The sequence below is a fragment of the Pogonomyrmex barbatus genome, unplaced genomic scaffold, assembly GCF_055798465.1.
Source record: "Pogonomyrmex barbatus isolate J1 unplaced genomic scaffold, ASM5579846v1 scaffold15, whole genome shotgun sequence".
NCBI classification, from domain to species: Eukaryota; Metazoa; Arthropoda; class Insecta; order Hymenoptera; family Formicidae; genus Pogonomyrmex; species Pogonomyrmex barbatus.
Window position 1 is genome coordinate 7,607,515 of NW_028297111.1, and position 26,805 is coordinate 7,634,319.

At 35.1% G+C, this 26,805-nt stretch overlaps 2 protein-coding genes across 4 annotated transcripts in view; one reads left to right on the forward strand and one right to left on the reverse strand.

Moving 5' to 3' along the window:
* The window catches only part of LOC105426417 (interleukin-1 receptor accessory protein-like 1), a 187,284-nt gene extending 180,329 nt beyond the window's left edge, over nucleotides 1-6,955 (forward strand). Inside the window, exon 7 of the mRNA XM_089073602.1 lies at nucleotides 1-6,955. Within this exon, the coding sequence (XP_088929728.1) occupies nucleotides 1-515 (515 nt within the window). The 3' untranslated portion in view covers nucleotides 516-6,955.
* LOC105426418 (putative multidrug resistance-associated protein lethal(2)03659) overlaps nucleotides 6,390-26,805 on the reverse strand; it is a 26,127-nt gene continuing 5,711 nt past the window's right edge. The window contains exons 2-15 of one of the 3 annotated variants that reach the window (XM_089073600.1): nucleotides 23,073-23,193; nucleotides 21,037-21,211; nucleotides 19,563-19,993; nucleotides 18,919-19,075; nucleotides 17,709-17,911; nucleotides 16,924-17,348; nucleotides 15,921-16,135; nucleotides 15,144-15,362; nucleotides 14,703-14,889; nucleotides 14,222-14,398; nucleotides 13,415-13,871; nucleotides 12,899-13,274; nucleotides 11,888-12,584; nucleotides 6,390-11,263 (exon numbers count right to left, since the gene is read on the reverse strand). In XM_089073600.1, coding sequence (XP_088929726.1) covers nucleotides 11,120-11,263; nucleotides 11,888-12,584; nucleotides 12,899-13,274; nucleotides 13,415-13,871; nucleotides 14,222-14,398; nucleotides 14,703-14,889; nucleotides 15,144-15,362; nucleotides 15,921-16,135; nucleotides 16,924-17,348; nucleotides 17,709-17,911; nucleotides 18,919-19,075; nucleotides 19,563-19,993; nucleotides 21,037-21,053 — 3,705 coding nt within the window. In that variant the 5' untranslated portion in view covers nucleotides 21,054-21,211; nucleotides 23,073-23,193 and the 3' untranslated portion in view covers nucleotides 6,390-11,119. Of the gene's footprint in view, nucleotides 11,264-11,887; nucleotides 12,585-12,898; nucleotides 13,275-13,414; nucleotides 13,872-14,221; nucleotides 14,399-14,702; nucleotides 14,890-15,143; nucleotides 15,363-15,920; nucleotides 16,136-16,923; nucleotides 17,349-17,708; nucleotides 17,912-18,918; nucleotides 19,076-19,562; nucleotides 19,994-21,036; nucleotides 21,319-23,072; nucleotides 23,194-26,805 lie in introns of all 3 variants that reach the window. The other 2 variants (XM_089073599.1, XM_089073601.1) reach the window with 2 other exon arrangements.

A 26,805-nucleotide genomic window follows, 5' to 3' on the forward strand; every position in this document is an offset into this window, starting at 1 on the left:
GGAGCCTGGAAATCGGTCCACACGCCAGCACGGCTCGGCGCATCATCGTCGTCCTCAGCCCCGCCTCCCTGGAGAACATCTGGACGGACGCGAGCGTCGGCGCGGTGCTGAAGCAGCTGTCGTCGTTGCCGATACGGACGATCGTCGTCACGCTGAAGAGACTGCCCAGCACGACGGCGACGATCGCGAAGCGATCGCGGCGGGATCGCCGCGACGCCGACAACATCTCCTTCGACCGGCTGACGATCCTGTTCTGGCAAGATGGCGGCGGCGGCGGCGGCGGCGGCGGCGGCAACGGCGGCAGCAATGGTGGCGGCGGCGGCGGTGGCGGCAACGGCACCGCCACCGGAAGCGGCGGTCGCAAATTCTGGTACAAACTCAGACTGGCGATGCCGGCGATGCGGCCAATGGCGTCGGAGACCGGCTGCCAGTCGGTCGCGATGATAGTGCAGGCCAACGGCAAGTGCGGACAGCAAAAGGCGCGCTCGCGCGAGAGCCTGGAGGTCCTCGTCTAGAGCACCCCCCGCGTCACGGAGATTGTCCCGGCTCCTGGGGAAGAGGGGGATGGAGGGGGGAGGGGGAAGGGGGGGGGTTCCCCGCGGGAGAAACGTCCCCCGTCCCCCGATCTCCACCCTGATCCTATACCAATTGCCAATCTTCGAATCTCGCGGCGAGATTCCCGAATTCCGTATCCTTGCTGCTCCTGATCCGAGGATCCCGCGAGAGAAGGCTTTTCGATATCGATCACAATCGGTGGAATTGTGTGAGGAAGGGCAACCAGGGCTTCTCGACGATTGGAATTTTTCGCGACAGTAGTATCGGAAGTATAGGATCTCCGACTCGGATCGAGACTCTTTCGTTCGCCGATACCGATATCTTCAAAGGAGAGTTAGACGATCGCGAGACGATCCAAGAGGCCTCTTATTTAGGACTTTCATTCCGATTCGAAACTCCCGAGGAAGATACGGATATCGTTGATAAAAAAGAAAAAAAAAAACAGATCAAGAGACTCTTTTTTTCCATTTCGATCGCGATTCGAAGCGAAGTTCGAGATTGGAAGGCACGATCTTGTTCGATCTAAAAGACTCAAATTTATAACGTATAAAAAAATAGGAAGAAGAGGCACGTCGCGATTTTGTGACGTCATCATGTTGCAATCGACTTTCTCGTGAATCGCGTCGAGATTGAAAAGCATATTCGATTTAATGTCGCGACGCAGAAAAAAAAAGGAAGCTGTGTGCACGTCACGCAACTTGCAAAATGAAGTCAAACAGTTCCGAAATCTTTCTCTTCGATCCTCAGAAAGTTTGATTCCTTCCGTGCTTTCAGCTCGAAATTATGAACGTCTTCAACTTGAAAAATTTCTCAATCTTCGGTCGTGAGAAGAAGCTCGATCTTGAATTATAGGGAAAAAAGAATTTCGTTAAAATCGCAAATCTAACGTTCAGAAAATACGCGGTTTTTCGCGTGATCCACGTGGCAGATACGTTCGACTGCCTCTAGAAAATCTCGTAGCTAGCAGATTACGTAGAATGCAGTTAGTATAGTAAGAGGGAACGGGGGATCTATGGAGGTGCAAATGCTTTCAACTGCGAATGCATCGACGTGGCAGTGCGAAATCGGCGGCGCAAAGCGTGAATTTGCTACTCGTGATAAGTTCGCGGTTCGTGATAAGTTCGACCTTAAAGATGTAGGGAACTTGGTACAACTTTTTTTTACCGTCGGACGAGCGATGAATTTTTTTATAAGACGTAAAGAGTTGAGAAGTATGTTGGTACAGAGGAAGTGTGGAAGAGATGAAGGATTCCTTAGCGAGTGTGCTGATCATGTGAAAGTGAGCTTAATTTTTTGTGAATGTATTTTTTTTTTTTTCTTTTTAATGTAATTTCTAATGTGATTTCTAATCGAAATTATGAAGTGATCGAAATTTTATATTTTACATGTATTTTTTCAAGTGAAGAAACTGCGAATTTTTTCTATCATTGATCAACGCGTTGTGTGAAATGATTTTAAAAACGCCAAAAGGATATATATGTGTGTAGCCGAAGACTTTTTTAATGTTTATTTTTGCAAATTCCTTGTATTTTATATTCTTAAATTTTTTAATTTTAATTTCTTAATTTTTAATTCCGTGGAATTTTGAATCTTATTTCTTTACGAGAGAGAGAGAGAGAGAAGTCTAGATTTTTGAATCCTTGAGTTTCTCAAATTCTAGATTCTACAGAGGAGGGGGGGAGAAGGTAAAAATGGAACAGTTTATGGGATAAAACAGACTAAAAAATGAATTTCATTCGAACTTTCGAACAATTAAGTTTTACAAAATTCTAAATCAATATTGTCTCGCAAAAATTTTATACAAATTAAATTTCGATAAATTTAAAAAATTCCTGTATTTATATTCTCACATTCACTTTGTAACAAGCATTTTGAAGTTTCTTCGTGTAAAATTTTATCTGGTTTTTTTCTAAATAATGATTTCTTATTTAGTAGGTAGTTCTTGCTACTAATGTTTCCTTTTATTTCTACATTTTTATTTTTATTTCTACGAATTAAAACAAGAGATTCTTTTTTCGGATTCGTTTTTTTGTTTTAAATCTTTGTAAAATCCTTCGTAAAATCATAAAAACGTTTTCGTTATATAGATTATTTCAGGAAAAGATTCGTGAAATTAATACAAAAAATTCAGATGAAAAATCTATACTGTGTGAAAATTAAAAATTTTGAAATGTCCAACAGAGTCTAAGAATTAATCGGGATTTTTTTCTGTAAAATTTTCATGAATTTTTCACGCAAGAGTGCGATATTGCCAAATATCGAACAAATTTAATTAAGTTTCTCGCGGCATTTAATTAATAGGAAATCAGAAGGTAAAATTGAAAATGCAGCATCGTTGTGTACACGATGTCATGCAAGTTTCTCGGTGTATAAATGATTTAAATATTTCCGAAAAGAATTCCTATCTACTTTTCACAATCGACGACCGAATTCGTTAGCTTAGCATTCCGAAGAGTAGAAAAAAGAGCGAAGAGATGAAATCGTGCAGTCTTCCTTCTTGTGAATGTGATGAAAACTTTATTATCGGCGTTCCATTTTTTTCTTTTTAATGTGTCTTATCACTGTTCTTTGTACATATATATTGGGAATTTATATTTATTTAGTTAGTTACGTTATTTATACATATATCTTCGCTTTAGTAAACCAACCCTTTAACCGGTAAAATAATTTCTAAAGTTCCGTTTCGATGTGATTGAAGAATCCAATTCGAAAATATTCGAGGATCTAAAAAAAAAAAAAGAAAATTAAAAGCGCACACGCCGTGTTTAGGTGTTTGAGTGTTCAGTGTCTGGTGTAAAAATGTCTAATCGTTGAGATGTACAGAGCGTACCTTGTTGCATTTACTTATATATTTTATAACACATATAATGATATAATTTATATCGAATTGCACATGAATACTTGGTTAAAGGGTTACACAATCGCAGAATTGCGCTGCGATGCGTCGCCGTTTGTTTTGTAAAAATCTGACTTGTCCCGAGCGATAACGGCGGAAATTCTCCGTTAGCATTCGATATAAGTCGGATATAATTAACTGCCTCGATTATAAATAAGTGTTTTATACTGTTTTATATATAAGCGAGTGTATAGAGGAATGCTCCTGGAGGCTGTCCTGGAGCTCCTCGAGCGCACAATCGGTGTCAGTAATCTTTGCTTGTCGCAATTCATCTCCCGGGAGTGAGACGGGGATAACTCGATTGATTTCCTGAATTCTCGAAATCCGAATTTCCCGGATCCTCGTACATCCGGATGTTCGAAGCGATATTTATATTGTATCCTTATTTTTTTGAATTTTTTTGAATCTTTTCTGAGTATTCAGTTCATAAAATAAAAACCTTTGCGAGAGTCGAAGGCTTCTTGATAAAACAGATATTAGATTTAGATTTAAACTTGTGAACCGAGATTGCTATTTTATTATTAAAGCTCGTCGCTGAATTTATCGGATGAAAGATTCAAGGGAAATTATATGTTAAATGTATGAATAATTTAAAAAAGAGAATTGCAATATTCGAATATTTCGGACAATTTAAATTTTTAAATAACAATCGATTTGCAATATCAATTCGTGATTTAAAGTTAGGAACAATAAAAAAAAAAATCGAAAATACAATATATATGCAGAAGTAATAAAAGAACACTTCTTCACTCAATTTTTTCTCAACTTTCAATTCGAATACAAAACAGTTTCAAGCTATTCGAATATATATATATATATATACCTTCACTTCAGAAAGATTCAAATTATTGGACATGAAATTTTGAGAGTGTCGAGATTGTCCGATCACCAGAGAATTTATTTACGAACGCGGGCCCTCCCGTGAATTCGACCGACGATCTAACTCACCCTTTTCCGAACGAGTTAATTGTTTGTTTATCCGCAACGTTCCCTTCCTCTCACGGGAAGACTCACAAGCTCGTTATCTCCGTTATTATACGGAGATTTCTGCCTTCCGTGGGACGACGTATTGTAGTATTACCATGAAACTTATTTATCCTCGGTCAATCTGGGTCAATTTAGTTTATACCTCAGGAATCCGAATCGGGGGTATCCCATGGGAGCCCGTACGAAATCTGGGGGGGGGGGGAGGGGGAGGGGGAACTTTCGCGTAGGTGGATACCCACGGGAGCGACAACCAACAATAAAGATAAAGGAGTAAGTGTTATCTGTAGTGTTATTCGTGATTGTGTAACTTAGACGATCGAGCCGCGGCAGGGGGGAGGGACCCGGGGGGGAGGGGGAGGAGAGGAGGAGGAGGAAGATGCAAGGAGGATAAGGGGGGCGAGCTTAATTTTTAACGTTTGATTAGCGATTATTCTCTTTACTGTCAGTATTACGACACACTAGTGTACTCGTCTCGCCGGGATGCCGGCAAGGATTCATTTGCGACGGATAATCTGCGAGCCGAGTAAGCAGAGTACGTAGATGTAGAAACTTCTATTTGAACGGCCTGTTTTCGCGAGGGGAGGAAATCCCAAATTGATTTCCCGGAGGTGCAGCGAGAATGACGGCATGACGTCATTCTCGCGAATACCCGGGATATTCTCGGGGCGGGGGGGGGGGGGGGGGGAAGGGGTAAACCAAGGAAGGAGCTTTACGGAAGGAACTATGAAAGAGCTAAGAATCAAGAATCGATTTTATTTATTAGAATATATATTTGCGTATCGAGTCGCGAAAATCAATCGTGGCGGGACGGGACAAATTTAATTAAAATTCCTATTCCCGAATCCTAAAGAAATCCGGGATGTCCGGGATTAGGAAAGTTAATTAAATTTTCCGTCCCGATTTCCAAGAAATTTTTTTCAAGAGAGTTTTCTACACGTGATAGAATGATGAGGCTTTCCTAAATTCTTTTTTATATACTTTATACCAAATACTGTCCACTTGTGCTTATTAGTTATTTGAATGGGCGCAACGAGATTTGAGAAATCAAAAAAAACTTGAAGAAACAAATCCTCTTTTCGCAAACAAGCCGTTCATTCTTTTTTTTTTTTTTCTTTTTTTTTCGATCTTATCGCTGTTCTGCGCTATCGATAAGGCGAATTAGCGAACGTTTTACTTACTTAATTAATCTTTGTATTTTGACAATAAAGTCTCTCTCTCTCTCTCTCTCTCTCTCTCTCTCTCTCTCTCTCTCTCTCTCTAGATTTCTAGAAGTAGCGTGAGACTCGTACAAGTTCTCCTTTTCGGTATATAGATAGCTATACTCAACGGGACGACAGATAAGTTGGGATCGTATAATTCTAGATAAATGTTTACATACTGTGCGTCTGACTGATTGCGTCGACGACTGCGCGTTATTAACGTTCACATTCTGCAAGACATTCTGACTGTTCGTGGCATGTGTCGCGGCGTCGAGGATAATTTCCTTGTATATGCTGTGCGTTGGTGTCCTGTCCAGGGCCGGACCGTACTAGATTGTAAGCGATTTTTTAAAGGGATAAAGTGGTAGTTTGTAGTGGTAGTTTATTATATTTGTTTTTTTTTTTTTTTTTTTTTCTCCTTTTAGATTTAACGAACGCTTTGCGATACCCTCCCGCGTCGACCTGCGTCCAGTTTCGACCGGCGATTCGGATCGGCTCTTGTTTCATCGAGATCAATTAACTCGACAATTTAATCGCGCAACTCTATTTATTGTCTGCCACTCGACTTTCGTTTTCCCCGTTTGATATATATAGTTTCGAGTGCTTTTTAAAAGCGAGCGGCTCTACGGTAGTTTCGTAGTAAATAAATAAATGGTATCGGAGCCGCGTCAAGTTGCGTGTACTTACGTATCAAATCACTTAGGCGTATCGTAATCACTTTCTTTGAAATTTCATCGATTCTTCGATTTGTCCTTTCTTTCTTTTTTTTTTTTTTGTATCTTTAATTTATTATTTATTCCATGTATTCTGATAAGCTCATGTACTCTTTTTCCCCGGGAATAATGAGAGAAATAAAGAATTTGAGAGACCTACGATCGATGTGCGATGTAAATGTACACGTCTCCTTGTAAAGAAAAATAAAAAGAAACGTTACTTTGTAAGGCAGCGCGTTTTATATCGACGACAGAGACTCTGAATATATCGACTTTGATTATCATCGCCGCATAACGTATACATATAATTGGTGGGATCCTCGTGTTTAGATCGACGATGTAACGTGTTGACTATAAGCTATCTTTAAGATAAATAAATAAACAATGTAATTTAAAAATAAAGGAAAGATGAAAGTAGAAGAAAAAAAAATATATATATATATAATGGTGAAATAATTACATAAATAATCATTTGTATCTATATTTCGTTTACAATGATTACGTTACATGTAATGTAGGCACTTGTATAGGTAAGGTAATTCGTTTTCACCTAAAAGTACAATACACCTGTCTACATACATAATAAATATTAATAATGATGATTACACTACGATTGTATTTTTGTGTACAAAACGTATCCTCGAGTTGCGATTAGCTCCATGCGCTTTCCTAATCCGATCTTGTGTGTCAATAATTCAAATAATTATTTCAATTGTGCCATTTTAACAGTCATTTAAATAACATAATAATTATATTACGACATCAATATTTCAGCGAATAAATTCGGAAATAAGATATAAACTACTTTGAAACTTATGTCACAGTTGAAATGATTTTTTTTGAAGTTACTGACAATTGCAAATATTAAGATCAGAAAAAGGATTAAAAATGGAGCGCGAGTTGATATTAAAATAATACAAGGTGTTTCGGATCGACCACGATTGTTTTCACTTTCTTGATGTAGCGCACGAAAATGTATAATCAAGATAACATTTGTATAAGAAACGTATAAAAATTACAGTATTCGAAATTCTGAAGAGTTGACAATTCTTATATTTCGAAAGATTTCGAAAAATACATTATAAATATAAAAGCATTTACAATTACGGTGGGATCTTGATATATTGTTATTATTTTTTTGAATTTTTATGTATATTAATATTTTATAGATACTATATATATATATATATATATATATATATATATATATATATTCTGGCATTATATATTTTTCAATTAAATATAAAACTCTATTAATTCGTGTCGGAACTATGTGTCTACATCATATTATAAATAATTATGACACGAAAGAAAGAATTACATTGTCATATATCTACAATATTTAATTGATCACAAAATATTGAACAAAAAAAAAAATAAATACGAAATAAAATATCCATACAATTTATAATTTTATCCGATAGGTATATACATAGGTATATGTGAACGATATATAAGCTATCAAACTACACGATTTTTGTGCTAACAACACGGAGCAAAACGAAAAAAAAAAAAACCAATCAAAATAGAAAAATGGCAACAATTAAATCTCTCATATGGCCCCTTTAAAAATGATAAATCTAATAGGCTTTGTTACTGTCACCAACCCACATGTCGTTATTAATCGATTTAACGTAACTTACTATATATCCCTCTCCATAACTCGATAATCATTTAACAATATCGATTAAAAATCCATTACAGAAATGTCTTATTACGAAAAATATTATTTTAGTCGAAATTAAATATTATTAAGGCTCGGTTATCTCTCTGCAGCCATATTGAATTATGACATCAGAGGCGAGAAATAACATGTAAAAAGTTTCTTGCGTCGTATAACTTTGTCTTGTACTTTTCCCTTACATGATATTTCGTATTCTTAAAAAAACTTATAAAAAATACCAGAAAGTAAGATACAACTAGATCTAGTGATCTGGTAATTTCTCAAAAGTCAATATCAGTGTACTATTATTTCAAGATTTATTTTACACTTTTATGTGAATTATTGGACAGATATCTTACTTTCTGATATTTTTTACAAGTTTTAAGAATACAAAAATATCATGTTTTTAAGGATCAAGATAAAGCTATACGATGCAAGAACCTTTTTGCATGTCATTTCTTGCCTCTGACGTCACACAATCCATGTCGCGCCGCGAGAGAACCTTAAACATTATCAATTTAATATTATTATTGAATCAATATCATCAAATTGATTATCGAAATACATTACAGGAGATATATAGCTTTAGCTTTAGCTAGCTATGTCCATTAATTATGGCATGTAGTTGACGTAATAAATTTAACGACGGTAACGTAAATAAATTTATGTACAAATTCAAAAAATAATTATTACGTACCAAGATCCAATAATGATCGTAAATGTCTTTCTTATATGTATATTTCTAGTATTATAACACTTCGTCGGTTTATAAATGTGTATATTTAAAAATATAAGAACTGAAGATAATCAAATACGAATGCTAAAGATTAATAATATAAAAAAAATGGAGATTGAAATATTTAAGCAACAAGGATACTAAAACTTGGAAAGCAAGAAGTATAAGAGCAAATAAAGAAGAATAAAAATTAAAAATTTATAGGACATCGTATCAAGAAACGATACATTAAAAAGACACAGATATAAGCATTAAAGATCCGCAAAAACAGAGATATAAAGAGAAACAAATTGCAATAATTATATTTGAAAATTATTAATATTAACTATCAGTATTAATAATTTTAAAATATAATTCAAAGGATTAATAGGAAAAATAAAATAAACAAAAAAATAAAAATATAAAGATTACTTTTCAGCCAAATAATCATGAATATATCATTATTCAATTTAAATTTCAACAATAGTTCTTCATTTGTTTCGAAATTATTTTTACAACGCAGTCGGTCAAAGACACTCGCTATATTTTTATTATTTTCTAGACCCGGCGAAAAATTCTCGAAAATATAAAAAAACGTGATCTTCGAGAAAGGCGTTAAGTACTTTGATTTCGTTCTCCTGTAATCTTGCATTATTTACAGATTGAGTATACAATTACGTTTCGCTATTTTAAGTATAATAACATGATAATAAGAAACTAATGATAATAAAAAATATGACGCAGCGCGCTTTATATTTAAGTATTCGTATTTAAGTAAATTAATTCGCATTTAAACTTGGAATAGAGGCACCTCTCCTTTTTGGTCTCCCTTGTATTTGTAGCACCAGTAAACTGGAGGAACATGATAAAATCCTAGCAAAATCACAGATATACATGACGACCTGAACAAATCGAGGCGATAAAGATGAATCACGGACTTTTGCTGTGCTCGTTTCTTTCTGGACACCTTTTATATCTATTTATTAAAGTATGTGACGTGAGTATAAAAATCTCTCTTCAGTACTGTCTTACATTAAATACGATTCTTTTTTCGATTCTACGATTTCTTTCTCAACCCGTTGGTTCATCGATCGAGAATACGACTTTTTCATGATTAATGTCAACCAAGTTACATTTCGAACTTTTTCAATTCAAACCTAAAGATTCAAGATTTTAAACAGCATCAAAATTTCTAGCTCTTTTTTAATTAAACAGAAATAGTCAAGATTTAAGATTTCTTAAAATTTAAGTTCTTTAAATCTTGATTTCCAGAAAGGAGGAAAAATCTAGGAATTCAACAATTTAATTTTTTTTTCATATCCTTCTTAGATTTTCTCTCGCATTCCTGAGTCTAATATCTATATTCTCGTACATTTCTAATTGATTAAATTTCATATTAGCTATAAATAAATATGAAACTATAAATATATATATATATATATATACTAAAAATTCATCCTTAAAAGCGCCTGTATAGCAGGTCGTTGACGATCAATAAGAGATATATATCGGTGATCCAATGGGTTGAGTTTCATCCTTTCTGGTGGAATATCTGGGTCAAGCTGATACAAAAATGACGTAATAATACTGTAACTACGGTTGCGCTGCAATTCATGCAAGCTTTAGATTTTCCGATTGCTTGCTGCGCTGGCATGCATCGGCATAGCTCGCGTGTTATATCAAAGGAGTAGAGAACCCGCGATTATTAAAAAAAAAAAAAAAAGAGAGGCCAGTTAGACGAAACCGTGCAACGCGCGATAAAAACAATTAATTTATTACCCCGCCGACGAAAGTTTCACTTCGGTCCTACAATTCTGCGTTTCCAAGGAGACCTCGAAACCTTTAAATCTCTAAATTCTTCTACATATTTATCCTCCCGAAACTTCGAGTTCATAAAACAATTCTCTAAAACTGAGAATTAATAAACTCTTTATTTATTTACTTATTTCCCTCTTTCCCTTCAAATTCATTTTAAATTTCCACGTATTTAATTCATCTTAATTAATCACAATTTTAGACTGCACTCGCACGACATCCTAAAACCCTGAAGTTTTTCTATATCCAAATCGTATACATATTTCTCCCCTACTCACTTTTTAATTCAATCCCCCAAATTTTCAGATTCTACGAAGAGTGATTTCTTATCACTTTCGTTTACATTCTATTTACACAATGAAAATTCTATTTCATTCACAACTTTCAAGACTTAGCATCAGCGTCAGGGACGCAAAAAAAAAAAATTCCAAATCGACTTTACTTGCACTTTTTCTCTTTTTTTTTTTTTTTTCAGAGTTTCCTTCCCTAGGATTTTACCTAAGGATCCACTCGTAAAAAATCGACGGTAACCTATCATGGTATTCGCCATTGGAAAGAATTAACATCGAGGGTGCATCAGAGCGCTGAAAATGCGCGATTCTGGTAGCTCTGGCGAGCGATATTGGTCAGGGCTTCCGCCATTGCATTGCCAGTCTCGTGTACCATGCTCTTCAGGTAGCCCGTCTCCTTTTCTAGCAGCAAGTGAGGATGATCGAATTCCTGCGAACGATAAAAGTCGATCTTTGAAGAGAGAGAGAGAGAGAGAGAGAGAGAGTTCACGATTTACGATTCACTCTCGTTACGAGAAACCATATCCTTCACAGTGAAATTGCTGCTCGATATGTGTCACGCATAAAATATTTACGCAGCGTATACGTTGAATGATGGAAACATGATCACTCTTGCTGACGATTTATAACACGGCATGAAAAGGATAGGTACCAGCCACTTTCGTGTTGTGAAGATTATTAGCGTTATCTAATATCATAGTATTCTGCAGTCTCGTGGCAGCTAAGCAACTTCTTTACTTTAACGAGATTCCATAAGAATAATCAGAGAAGAATATAAGTTCGTAGGAAATCATAAAATATATTCAAACGCTTTTGCATGATCATAAAAGTAAATTAATTCTTAGAAAATGGGAAATGAAAGTGCGTCATAAGAATGATCGAGAAATTCATTAATGTAATTGCATGTTTTTCTACAATCGTAAAAAAAAAAAAAAAAAAAAATGAAGGATTTCACGATCTACCATCCATAGATATACCATTCGATAGATCATTCCACAAATACACAAAAAAAAAAAAAAAAAATAAAAAATAAAACCATAAAAATCTGACTCACCACCGCGCTGCCAGCATCCATTACCAGGATGCGATCGCTGTCCATGACAGTGTTGAGTCGATGAGCAATCGTTAACACTGTACATTGCTCAAATTTCTCTCTAATCGTCGTCTGGATCAGCTCGTCTGTTCGTGGATCTACATTCGCAGTGGCTTCATCCAACACAAGTATTGGGTTGTTCCTGACGATAGCGCGCGCCAGGCAGACTAGTTGCCGCTGGCCGACACTGAGATTGGAACCGCCTTCGTGGATGTGCGCCTGTAAGCCCATTTCCTTCAGCTCGACTTCACCGAGAGCTCGCCATAGTGGGTCGTCCGTGTACGAATCGAATGGATCGAGATTCCGCCTTAGGCTGCCAGAGAATAGGAACGGTTCTTGCGGGATGATGCTGATTTTTGAGCGCAGATCATGCAGACCGATCTGACTCGTATCAATGCCGTCAATGTCAATCACGCCGTCCACATCGGCCAAACGGAAAAGCGCCTGGATTAGGGACGACTTGCCGGCGCCGGTTCTGCCAACAATGCCGATCTTCTCGCGCGGATAAATAACGAAGTTGAGATTCTTGAGTACGGGCGGCTCTAGCGGTGCATAGCGCAGATACACACCCTTGAACTCGATCCTGCCTTCCGGCGGCCACTCGGCCTTGGGCTTTTTACCAGGGGCGCTTTCGAGGGGTGGCTCGCTGTCTACTTTGCTGGAAGAAAGTTGAAATGGAGGACGTTAACGCAATGTTATTTAACAATTCAAATGAGTCAAAGAAAATTGAAGTAAAAAAATTCCAAATTTGAATATCTATAAGTACATTAAAAAAAAAAAAAAATAAAGGAATATTGATATTAAAAATTAAGACTCTTAAATAGCAAGAAATGTTTTTTTATAAAAAAAAAAATGCAACGCTTTCAAAGATTTTAAACGTGCAGAGATTACAGGTTCTGAGAATTTCATAACATAGCAGCGCAATCAACAAATGCAACATTAGGGTAAAAAGTTCAAAGAATAGACGAATACCTGTACTCAAGAACACGTTCTACTGAGGTCATCTGGTTTTCCAGTTCGGCACTCTGTCGCATACCCCACTGGAACATGCCGGTGAGACCAATACTCTGGGTAATCGCCAATCCTACGTATCCGGCCTCTATGGTGCCGGGGCTATAATTGTTCAACACTAGAAAGCTCAACGTGACCAGTACGATGTACAGCACGCAGAAAATATCCAGCCAGAAGCCGAAAGCGCGAGAGGACGCGATGAAAAGGTACCATGCCGACGAATGAAGGTCCTGATGATTATCAAATTCTCTCGTGAGAATCTCCTCCGCCCCGAACGCACGAATCGTCGGTAGCCCTTGAAGGGTCGCGCTCAGATGAGCGAACACCGGCGAGCGAGCTAAGAAAAATTAAAATTAAAAAACTTAGCTTAATAAACGATGCACAAGCCATAAAAGACTATGATCTACTTCAAACTTGCGATTGAATTTATTCTATCACGGAAGCTGTGTGTCTATTCCAAAAACTTAAAATACTCACTGACGCCTTCGAGACGTTTGATGCTACGACTGGTGGTCAGATAGAAAACTCTCAGGTAGTAAAAGACAATGCCGATAAGTACCGTGGGTATCAGCAGCCATACATTCGCGATGGCAACCACGACAATGATGCCGAGCAGTGACAAGCCGATCTGGACGCAATCGATGAGCGCGGTAGGCAGCATCTCGTCCACTGCCCCCATGTCCTTAGAGAAGCGATTGAGCACGCGTCCCGACGTATTGGTATTGAAGAAGCGCATGGTGGCACGGCTGATACTTCGGAACATACGATCGTGCAGTCGCATTGAGGCACGCATACACGTCCAGAAGAAGGCCCACGATCGGATCAGAGTGATACCGATCGTCAACACGGTTAATCCCGTGTAGATGTAGATACTAGTTATGCGGGAAAGAGGACTCTTCGGGTCTTCCACGATACCATCTTCCGTTTGATTCACCTGTAAAATTATACAATTAATAATTTATAATTCATGTAAATTATGTAATTGAAACAAACGTAAAAATTTACTACACAAAATTTACTGCAATCACAAGCTGATATTGAAAGAGTGATATAAGAAGTAAATAGTAAGTGTATTAGTATAATTGACATTTATATATGTGAATATATCATTTATTTCATCATGCGTAAAAGGCGTATTGATTTTTCGAACAAACATAAGACATTGAGATGTTCTTAATCTGAAGACTTTAGATTTCTCTAGAAACTTTTGGAAAGTGATTGCAACACTATCACAATGTGACTCGTTGATTATTTTAGCAAATTAGTGTATAATGACACACTTACGTAGGTTTGTTCTATGTCAACCCATCGTGCGATAAAGAAATCGCCGCCGCTAGCCGCTAATTGTGTCAATATACAAAGCACAGCCACTATGAATATAATGCACCAATTGCCGCCGGCGCGGAAATAACCAGAGTATACTTTGCCGGAAACATTGCCCGTTGATCGCATTTCAGCCACCTAAAATCAACAATTATATTTTCCGTTTGATCATCAACTTTTAAAAGGAAAAATTATTTTAATTAATGAAATAGTAGAAAAGGACATTCACATTTTCGAGACATTAATAGTTTTATATTGTTAATCACACGAAGCTCGCTTATTTAATTATTAGTAATAATAATCTTTTTCTAATTTATTAAAATCTAATTTCGGAAAAAGATAAAATGTCTATATTAATTTTTATAATTCAATTTTAAATTATAATACAACAATGAAATAGTATCAGTAATTGCTTCATTACAAAAAAATAAATTAGAGTTACTTCGTCAGGTTCCTGTTTCGAAGCATCGGTCGTCATGAAAGAGCTCAGTGATGTAATACTGCCAGTACGCGAATTACTTCGGCTAGCGGGAGCCGAAGGAGGCCGAGAAGATTTCTCATCTGCTTTCGGTTGATTTTCTAACAACCGACCGAAATCCACTCCCATGGAACCCAATTCGTCATAAGTGCTGATGAACAGAAATTTATTTTTCATATAAAACTATATAAATATTACGACGTTTTAAATATTTAAAATATATTGGTATAAATTCAAAAATTCAGAAATCGTAAAGCTAAGAAATTATGAAGTAACAAAATAAATGATACAACAAATTTTAATGACAATCCTCTTACTCATTAAAAAGTTGTAACAAAATTATATAATAAAATATGTGAATTAAAAAAGTCATATATATATATATATATATATATATATATATACCCTTCAGCCTGAATAGCTCCATCCTTCAGGACGATAATTCTACCGACGTTTCGCAAGTACTGCAATTGATGAGTCACGAGAATTCGAGTTTTGCCTCGTAGATATTTGTCGATGCATTCTTCAAACATGTGCTTGCCTACATGGGCGTCTACGGCGCTCAAAGGATCGTCCATAAGATATATGTCGGCATCGGCATAAACAGCTCTCGCCAAGTTTATTCTGCAAATTATCAATGCTTTATCAATATGTACATAAAAAACTAACATGTTGCTTCTAACTATTTAACGCATTAGCATGCGAATTCTCACGAAAATTAAATAGAGTTTGTACCAAGTCTGATCCTTCACAAAATCAATTTAATGTCAATGAGAATTAAACCGAATTATAATTTAAATATATTATAATTTTTAATTAAATACATGTAAATGCAAATTATATATGTAAATTTACTTTTAATGTTAAAAATCGAAATTTTTTTCACGTATCAAATGTAAAAATAAAAACAAATTTTTTAGCAATATTTATTTTGTTAAAAGTAAAAATAAAAATTTAACTCAAAGATTTGACATATAAAAAAAGAATATTTATAATCATAAAAAATAATTGTGATAAAAAATAAAGCAACAAATAACAAGATAAAACATTAACTAAAAAGAAAAATAATTAAAAATCATATAAATTCATAAGATATTCATAATTCTGTCAAATTGAGAAAATTAAAGATCTCTATATAAATTTCACATATTTTATCTTATCGGAGAATTTTGAGAAACCAACCTTGCACGTTGACCACCGGAAAGACTGATACCTCTCTCACCTACAATTGTCTTATCGCCATAAGGTAGCAAACTGAAATCTCTCTTTAGCTGACACACCTTAGTCACGCGATCATATCGAATCTGATCCATTTTTCGTCCAAATAAAATGTTCTGTCTGACTGAGCCGGCAAACAGCCATGGTTCTTGACTGGCATAGGCAATCTTGCCATTAATCTGTGAAAAAGTATTTAAAAATAGTTAAAAAAAAATAAGTAAAATATATATAGAAATCAGTCAATTTATACATTTGTTAATTCAATTATGACAAAACAAAAAAGAAATTAAATTATATTAAATTATTAAAATTATTAAAAGTATATTAAATGATATACTTGAAATGTATTAAAATTTGGCTATAAATTTGTCTTTTTTAAAAAATATATTTTTATATACATATTTTTTATATTCAAAATATATACATAAATTAATTAAATTATTTTCGTGTCAAATAAAATTTATTCAAGATTTATCTATATCCAAATTTATTAATACATTTATTCAAATCAAACATGTTTCAGTCTTTTCGTTTATGTTAAATATATCATTTCATAAGAAGAAGAGTAAAAGACAAAGTTAAGATACGTTATAATAAATAAAAATATTGATTTCTTCACCAATGCAATTTGTTATGGCCTTCCATCATTGTTATTATCAACAAAGTTTAACAAAGTCAGTCTTGTAATATAAATAACCGCGTGTTCCATAAGTATTAATAACATGTATTAATAGTAAATAAAAAAATCATCAATGATTATCATGGCAATGAAATGCTTTAATTATAATACATTAATCGTAAATAAAAAATAGATAATTCAGATATTATATGATTTTTAACATTTATTAATGTTTTCAATTTTTAATTTCGTTTAATAGGCGCCATCCTAGTTATATAATTATCTATTTTCTTGAATATAGTCTACTTTTTTTATTTATTAATTATTGAAAAAAAATTATGAACATACTTGAATGGAGCCTTCCTGCAAACGCAATTCTTTCAGAATGACGTTCAACAGACTGGTTTTGCCCGCACCGACCTGGCCGACGACGGCAATCAGTTCACCGGGACGTACTTTTATATTGATATTTTGTAGAGTGTCTTCTCGCTCGTAGTCTAGCCACTTGGCATTGCCGTTCTCGATGGAAATGTGATGATCGATCGGCTGATTTTCTCTCACATAATCCTTGCTATTCTCCTTCATATTTTCCTTATTATTTTCTATTACGTTTTCCTTGTTATTCTCTATTATATTTTTCTTATTCCTCTCCTTTACTTTCTCATTGCTATTCACCTTTGTCGCCTCGATCGCAGGCGTTGTCACTTCATCATACATTAAAAACTTTTGCAGCCGTCTTATGGATACCATCGCTTCCGCTACCTGTGTTATTCCTGAACAGGAGAGAAAATAGATAAATAAAAAAGATACAAAAGTGACTAATGATAGATAAAAGAGAATAAATTTATCAAAATTTATTTAATAATAATAAATGTAATCTTTTATTTACGATATTTAAAATGACAAAGTACGCAAAGTACAAGATTATATAATAGAGAAAAAAAGTTGAAATAAAGAGAAAATTAAAAAAGAATAATGATAAGAGGAGGAAAGAGAGAAAAAGGAGAAACATAAAAAAAAAAAATAAAATAAAGAAATATTAAAGGAAACGTTGCGAGTATCCTTTGCAACGTTTCCTTTAACTAATGTCATCGGTATTGTTCGCATATTAATTACGCGTCTCACGTACGTACCTTGTGGGAAGAAAACGGTCATAGTTGTACGTAAAATGTTGTAATAGGCGGTTATCATGAATACTTTCTCGGCCGTTATTTTATTACCGAACAGCACATAAGCCAGCACCGTGATGAACAACGACATTCTGGTGGTAAAGATGATGAATGACATTGTGACACCTCTGATATATGATGTCCATCGAATAACATTAACTTCTTTCCTGTAAACAAATTCCATGCTACAACCTCCTCTTGTTCTTTCTCTTTCTTCCGAATTATTTATTTTGTTTCAATTAGAAAAATTCATACAACACTCATTAAGCTCGTAATCAATGTCTTAAGAAGATAATTTACATTTTGATAAATATAATAACTTTGTTTTTTTAAATTTAAATTTAGCTGTCAAATAATTAAAAGATATTTGCAAAAAGAAATATGAAAACTTGATATCTAGAGAACTTTTAATGCTTAATGCGTTAATTAATATTTTATTTTATACTAATATTCTAATATTCTTTTTTCTTTTATTATATTCTGTATAATAAAAAAATATTACATAAAAATAAATATATATTTGATATGTAATGTTGATATGTTTAAACACATGAAGTATCAAAAGAAAAAAAAGATCAGAGATCTTTATTGCGAGACTTTCTATTAATAGGCTATAATCCTCTGATATTTAAAAATAATATTGAAATAAGCGCGTACAATCAGGTACAGTAAAAACAACAAGGTCGTTAATTATCGTTTCATTCAATCAACAACAATTGCATTCAAGTACATACAAGCAAAGCAAATGCCGATTCATTCTTGACATGTTATTCTATGACTCAATGTAGGATAGAGCTCACAAAGATGAAGGCACATTCACAGAACAGATTCGCGAAAGTTTATGAAATTCCGGGATCACAACATAATCGTTTCAAATAAAAAATATAAATACTGACAGCAAATATTGATAGCAATATATAATATTAATTGTCATATAACTGTTTATTTGTGATGTTGAAATTCTTATCTTTTTCCAACATTAATTGATAGCAATTTAAAATTTTAATCAACATAAGCATTAAATCATGTTGAAGTGCTATCCGCTATTAAAAAGGTGTTGCGGTGTCAGATGCGTTTTGCAACGAACGTTTTTTTTTTCTGTAATAAACATGTTGCGTAACTTATAATTAATATAAGTGTTATTTGCGTAATCAATGTAAGTGACGGTACTCACTTTCTTGCCTTTTCTACGAGCGCGCTGAATGGATTCTCCCAGGTGTACATCTTGATGGCTTGAATTCCGCTGATAATCTCGTTTGTCAATCGCACCCTCTCGTCCGTCCTGATGGCGGTCTTTAATCTCAGCTGCGACGACTTTTTGCCCAGCCACGCTGAGAAATTGCGAGAACAAAGCGTGAAAACAAGATTAGGACGAAATAGCCCGACGATAATCAGACGTACGAGGTATGTTAATCAACTAGAGAAACGCATGGCTCGGATAATTGGATAATTTAGCGAGGAACTTCAGAAATTCACTTAGAGACAAACATGGTAACGCGAGTTTAGAAATTCAGAAACTTCGCTATTTAATTAACAGAAAAGCTTCTAAAAAAAAAAACCCACAAATTAGAAATACAGAATTTTGAATTGAAATTAATTCAGATTATTTAATATTTATTTAGATCATTTCATTTATTATAAAAGCAGTATAAAACAAAGATTTAATCAAAGTAAACAAAAATTTCTGGTTGGTCTCTTGAATATTCTGAATTTTGTAGCACACACGCGTGCACACATACATATTTAATTGTATTTCAACTTGACTGCCCAATTATTCTTATCGAATGAAAACAGTCAGTGCGGCAACAACTTCCTCACCTTGCAATGGGATAAACAGCAGCAAAGACGCGACGCCGATGATGGAGGATACTCCGATCTCGAGCACGTAGTACATGATGAACGTGAGGATGACGGTCTCTAAGGGTCCGAGCCACAGATAATGTAGGAATATGATACTAACGTCAAATCTGTTGACGTCATTGGACAGCAGATTGACCGCTTGGCCGATGGTCGTCTCGCCCAGCGCGGTCTTGGTCAGTTTCAATGTTTTCCGATAGATTAGCGAGCAGCAAGCCACGCGGATCTTCATCCCTTGATGCAGAATCCCCATCATGTACGGATGGATGACGAATACGTTGATCGCGGAGCAGAGAATGATGCCCACGGCCCAGAGATACGCCTCGAGGAGATCAACCTCCGTGGAATTGTAATAGCGCAGCAGCTGACCTAGGCACATCGGTTGCAACACCCTGCGAGAAGAAAATCCGTTAGATTCGTGCGAGGGACGATTCACACAAATAATACTCTTTAATATAATTATTATAAATGGATAAGAGGCAGGGATAATGATAATGTAGATTAAGCCAATGCGTCATAAATTAGTCACTTTCTAATCGGGGGACTTAACGGATGCGGTGATTCTCCTCTTTTGCATGCCGGGATTACAAACAGGTAGAATGCGTGTCAGGTGTCTTGCACTGATAAGGGACAGATGAGTGGTGATGAATCGACGGACAGATAAACACGGCGTCAAGCATCTGCATCACTCCAAAGGGAAATCTACAAGGTACTGCCAGCACTCGCTGATAAACTCCAAGTTGATATTCTTTTCTTTTCACGGGCGTGAGGCCAGATCGCGTAAGGCACATGTTACGAAGGATTAGGACTTTGAACTTATGAACACACGTTCTTATGGAAATTTCTGCGGAAAGAAGAATTTCTTTGATTTAAGTAGTGTATGAATAAATGATAAATTAGAAAGTTAAACTAGATAATACAATTCCGAAAAAGTTCCTAAATCTCAGGGGGCTTTAAAAAGTGCAAACCTTAAATCCTTAAGGTACAAATTTCCAAATTTGAAAATTATTTTAATTTTCGTTTTTTAAATTCATAAGGTTCATGGTCATACGAGCCTTAAGGAAACTAAATCAAATTTGCAATTCACTTGATTTATCTATTAACTGTCACTTTATTTCAATCAAAGTGTCTCTATCTCTTTCTGAGCATCTTTGCTCAGATTTTTATTTAATTCATAAAAAAATTCGCGGCGCGCGACAGCTCGTTAATAAGGCTACTCGCGAGCAATCGTGACTTGAGGATTTCAATTTCCGCGAACCGGAAAATTAAATCAATCAACGATATACGACGTATATTTTTGTTTTGTAGACTCGTCGTCAAGAGAGTAACCAAGTAAACAGGTAAAGTGATGGAGGGAGCAGCAGAAAAAAATTGGGATTAGGGAATTCAGATGGGGAATTCCGAGAGAAGAGTGAAAGAGATATTTGTACGATACCTGAGCAAGATCTCCATGACGGCCAAAAACAGTCCGTACAACAGGGTCGTGAAACCGAAGCACCTGACGAGGACTCTCAACAGGCTGGGCCCCCTGACCTTCTTCTGGGACCCGCTCCTCGCGTTCTTCTCCAGCCGATCTCTGTACGCCTCGCATTCTTTCTCCCAGGCCTTCGCTATTTTAACACCAAGAATACCACTTGTATGCTCTTTAAGCGGTGTGTACAAATCAGTTACTTCAAGATCCCTGCGGTAACCCACCCAGAAAATGCGTAGGATCCAACTGCGAAGAAAAGCAAAGCACACACACGTTTTTACTCGCACAAACCGTCCGTGAAATCGCGCGAATCTTTCCCCGTTGGGATTTACGTATCAGGCCCTACATTCCGAGTATTTTCCGAGTATTTTACCATCACTTTACTATGTTCCATTATCTCAAAATTCGATCTGTGTGCCCGCCTGTCTTTAATGCCCCGAAGAAGAAAAACTGACATGTTGACATGTTTAATGGCAAAATCAGAAAATCCAAGAGCGACAATTGGAAATAATTTCTATTCAAGTGAAAGCTTCAACGTCAGATATATCGTTAAAAATTATCAAATCAAGTTACTGTGATAAAATAAAATTAGACAATTAATTAATATAAAAATGTCCCTTAACTGTTTGTCGGACCTATAATGTATCCATACGAATGAAATGAAATTACTGAAATTTTGTCAAAATAACTCTTGATTATTCCGGAAAACCGGAGTCTATCCGAAATAAAATCTTCGATTTTAAATAGAGATTTGCTTGTTCAGAGTTTAAAAAAATCATTTCGCTTGATCACGCGTAATTTCCCAATTATTTTATTTCCAAATGGAACGAAATCGATAAGGTATAAGGAAATGCACGCAAACATCATCGAGCATTAGGTATGAAAACAAAATTAACGGACTATTCCCTCCATAAAGATTCCAAGATGATCCTAACATTATTTATAGACTTTTATCTTTTCAGCTTCCGATAATTCATAATCGCATAAGCTCGTTTATCGCTCAAGACCGGTTCGATCAACTGATAAATGACGGTAAATTGTAAACCAAATAGCTCCATTCTTCTTTCTTATCTGTTTGTTCATCTATTACGATTTTTCCAGAAAGTAACTACTCTTAAGAAAATGCAATGTAATCGATAATAGATAGAAGTAATCCCCTGAAGCCTTCGGTCAAACGTCTCGAATATTAACGAAAAATCCAACATCGTCGAATTAAAGAAAAATGTGAAATTTTGTCGAAGTTGTAAAATTAAACAAAAACGTGGACAGATTAATTTCGAGTTTCATTTCTTCGAAACGATCCTTTTCAGGACGGGAATCTGTTCACGCGGACACGTATTTTTTTTTTTTCAAAAATCGCTGGATACGAACTTAAGGCCAAAATTGGGAAATTTTAAATAAAAAATCCAATATAAGGAACTCTAATTAATGTTATTTATGTATCCATTTGTCATCAAAGTTATGGATTATTAATTTTTGGAAGTTTATTGAAAGTTACTGGTTTTTGAGAGTTTTTGAAAATACGAATGTGATATATTGATAAAAATTGTTTCGTTTAAAAAGGATTGTTTAATTTTTTTACGTCCGCTATATTGAATCCATCAATTTTGAATTTCACAATTTCGCACAATTTCGCGATGATGATGCATTTTTAATCAATGTCTTAAAAAATTCTAGGCTAAAATAGGTGCTAAGGAGTCAATTAAAAAAAAAAAAAAAAAAAAAATTGATTCTATTAATTCCAGAAAATAAAATTCGTTTGCAATACGACATGCTCATCCTGAAAAGGTTAATTATTTTTCCAGTTGTTCCATTCGTTTAATTGCGCCTCTAAAAAGAATCAATATTGTCGCGTCAAGGCTTGTTGACAACTTAATAACTCTTCACGAACCGTGTTATCACACACCATGAAATTCTCTCCTGGCTCCCTATCCTCCTATCTCTCTCTCTCTTATCGTCTCTATCTTGAAATGACACCCATTGTGCTTTTTCGTACTTACGAGAACGTCAAGGCGCTAAGAATGTTGGCGGTCGCTCTGGGATTCCTCGGTTTCTCGATGTACACCTTCCCATCCATGACGGCGGTAGCGTTTTACGGGGGGTTACGGGGTTAAACCTTTTCTGTAAGATACAAAGATCCTGAATGCACACACGAGACCCACCCACGACCACACGCGAGAATACGTCGCGATTTATATCCGACGGAACGCGCGGAGGAAGGAAGGGAGAGGACGACGCTCGATCACATCGTCCACCGATGTAATGCCAGGACAAACCTCGTCGCGGGCTCTTTTCCTCGCTAAGAATCACGATTCGATAAGCTCTGCTCTGATATCTTATCTATGCATTCCGATGAATCGAGCGATGTCGATGATCCCGACAATAGCGCTTATCAAATGACGCGTGTATTTCACCTATGCCGATATTGCGGTCGTAATCGAGCCTGATGAATAAAAGAAATGATTTTTTTTTTTTTTTTTTTTTTTTTTCTTAGCATGCAAGTTCCACAATTATTACGCGCGTACGCGTTCCGTTACGATTTCGTTACGGAAAGCGGGGGACAGCTGTTGCTGTTTTGATAACACGATGATAAATCTCCCTGCAATACCTCTCTTATCACTTCTTCACGCCTCGATATTTTGTATCTCTCGCGTATCTCGGTATTTACTTTCAAAATATTTAAGTCCAATATTTTTGACTTTTCCAAGCCTCCAAGGTATCCGAGGTATTGCTGAAGAGTCTTGTAGTCGCGAGTATAATACAAATCTTTCTCGAATCATTTTCAAAGTTCGAAAAATTCTCTCTCCGTAATAATATTCTGAGATCATTTCAATTCCCAAATCTTTAAATCTTTAATTTTAAATACTCGATACAAAACTCACGTATGGTTTCCATGCATTTTCCCTCCGTAGTTCTTTTATAGAAAGCCCCTCTTCTATTAGAAAAAAATTCATACATGAAATTTAAAATATTGAAGCTTTAATTTACTGCGACTCGATTACATAAATTTCAAATTTCCCCCCTAGGGCAATTACAGTTCCTTACTTAATTAGATCTTTCATCGCAATCCGATGTTATAAATTCCACATAAAAATTACAGCAGCAGCGACGACGAGAGTCATCCTAAATATTATATAAATATACAAATCTCTCTCAGTGATTATTCAGACAGATAAGATATTAATTTTTTATTATGTACTCGGGCTACATACAATTTACATCGTACAATGTATTTAGGACTGTTTCCAACATAAAACGATTAAACAAAAGTGTACTAAATAATATTTGTTTATTTCTTCTTTCTTCCGCGTAAATTATTCATTTATAAAAAGATGTTTACATCATGTGTAAAGATTCGACGAATTATTATTCGATGAAAGACGATAAAAATATTTTAGAAATATATAGTCTAGCAAAAATGAAAAGACTTACATTAAAAAATTCTTGTCCTTAAATTAACTTTTATATCACTCCGTACATTGTCCGTTTTTTAATTAATTTCTTTATTGGTCTTTAGACCGATCGCTTCAAGAAATTTAATAAGAAGGCCAATAATCACAATAATTTTGACTCGACAACAATGAATAAAAGTGATTTGAGAAAATATTTCAATATCACTATTCATAATACAACATTTAAGCTTGCTGTAAAATGAATCATCGAAAAATACACTTCGATAATAGCAACAGAAAAGGAGACAAATTAGAATCACGCGCTAAAGATAATTAGCGAAAACAAGTTGCAGCATGCTGTAATTATTCGTATTTATAGACAGTATAATTTGTATACACTTGTAAAAATATATCTCGGAAATGCAAATGTCAACAGACACAAACCCAAGTCACATGCTTAGAATTATCACACGCTTTTTATTATAGAGATGTGTTTCCAAGCGACTCATTGCAACGAAATGAATGATGAACTTCATAAATAATTCATCATTAATTATCACTTAAAAGCCGACTGATAAGCGATGTTCCCTCAAACAGATAATTTTATACATGCATACAAACATGTATGGTATTACCAGTAGATAAAAGGCTTTCAATTTTTCAGTGAAAATTGCACAAAACGTAACGTGATGCGATACTAAGAAATAATATCTCTACAATTTCTGACATGAAAGACAAACGTTGATTAACACGGTATCCGTAGCTTTTTATAATATAAAAAAAAAATCTTTAAATATAAGACTGAAAATAACTAATATTATTGTAATATAAAATTATAAATAAAATCGAGACGAAACGCGAGAAAAATGTTTCTTCCTCGATAATAAATCTTTTCAGAAGACGCTTAAAGCGACTTTATTCATCATTTTATTAATTAAAGCATTATTCATAATATATATATCGTAATGAGAGACCCTTCTCGAATTCGCAGTTTAATCAAATTGCCTCCGCTGACTTTCAATTGATTTTTTTTTCCGGAATATTAATTCTCTTGTGTGTACCGATTGTTTTCTATCCACGTGTGCACGTGTGTTCGTATGTCATCGTTGTCATCGATCGACGCATCTTTCGGTGTTTTCAAGACGCGCGTTATCAAGACATTACGAGACAGTTAATTGCGGCCGTAATATGACGGAATTAGTCCGGACAGTCTTAAAGCGACTGAAGAAGACAAAAGCCACGAGAGATTTCGCAATCCGTCTGTTTACGATTACGAAATTATGTGCCACGAGTAAATTTCTGATTACTGCAATATTTCGATTACAAAAAAAAAAAAAAACTATAAAATATTAAATATTTCTTAGACTATTACTATTTTCCATCAAAAGTTACATTTTGCTTTTCAACGCGTCATTTTGTAAATAATAAATTTTTATATCATAAAAATTATAGTATACAATATTACAATATTATTGGTAACACCATAATATTATAATTAAAGCAATAATACTTTTATTTATTGCAACCTCTTCTACTAGCTCTTTCTTGATTCTTTTTTTTTTACCCTTTTGTCAAAAGAGATAATTTTTTTTCGGCGGTTTCTAATTACCACGAAATATTGCCAGAAAATAAATCAATATGTTCCTTATTATTTGTCATCTCTTAAATCGTCCGATGTGACCGCAACTAACGAATAATTTAATAGCTTAAGTTGAAAAATAATTATATCGTAACTCTTTTAAACATATATAATCATATGTTATAAACGTTTTATATAGCCCAAAGAATCATTTAATAATCTAATGATAACGTTATATACTAATATGTGACATATTTCAGTTTTTTTTTTTTCCAATTAACAATAATACATGGGCGTGGTTAAAATGTGCTTCGAGTTCAATAAATTGGCGTGGTAAATCGCTGATCGCTGATTCGAAATTGTTTCAATCACATTTTGCCATTTCGTTCCCTTAATTTCCCTGTTACAGCGCACATTACGCAAGAGCCAATTAAGACTAATTCATTGTTGACGTAGCGGCGACCGATAAAGAAACGCGGCGTAATTTGAACATCGTGTTTTATTAACGTAACGCGTCTCTTCCATCGCGTTGATAAAGGCATTGTTGATCTACGACGACACGCCTTCTGTTGCTTTCCGCTTAATGAAAAGCGCGATCAATTTTCTGTAAACTGATCCGGGAAAAATAATCGTCGGTACGTGTTACCTCCGTAACGTCAAATTGCATATAAATCAATTATACAGTAATATTTAAATACCGCTTTAAACATGAATTTGAATTGAAAAAGAGAAAATTAGAGGGAGAATATTTTTTATTTAGCT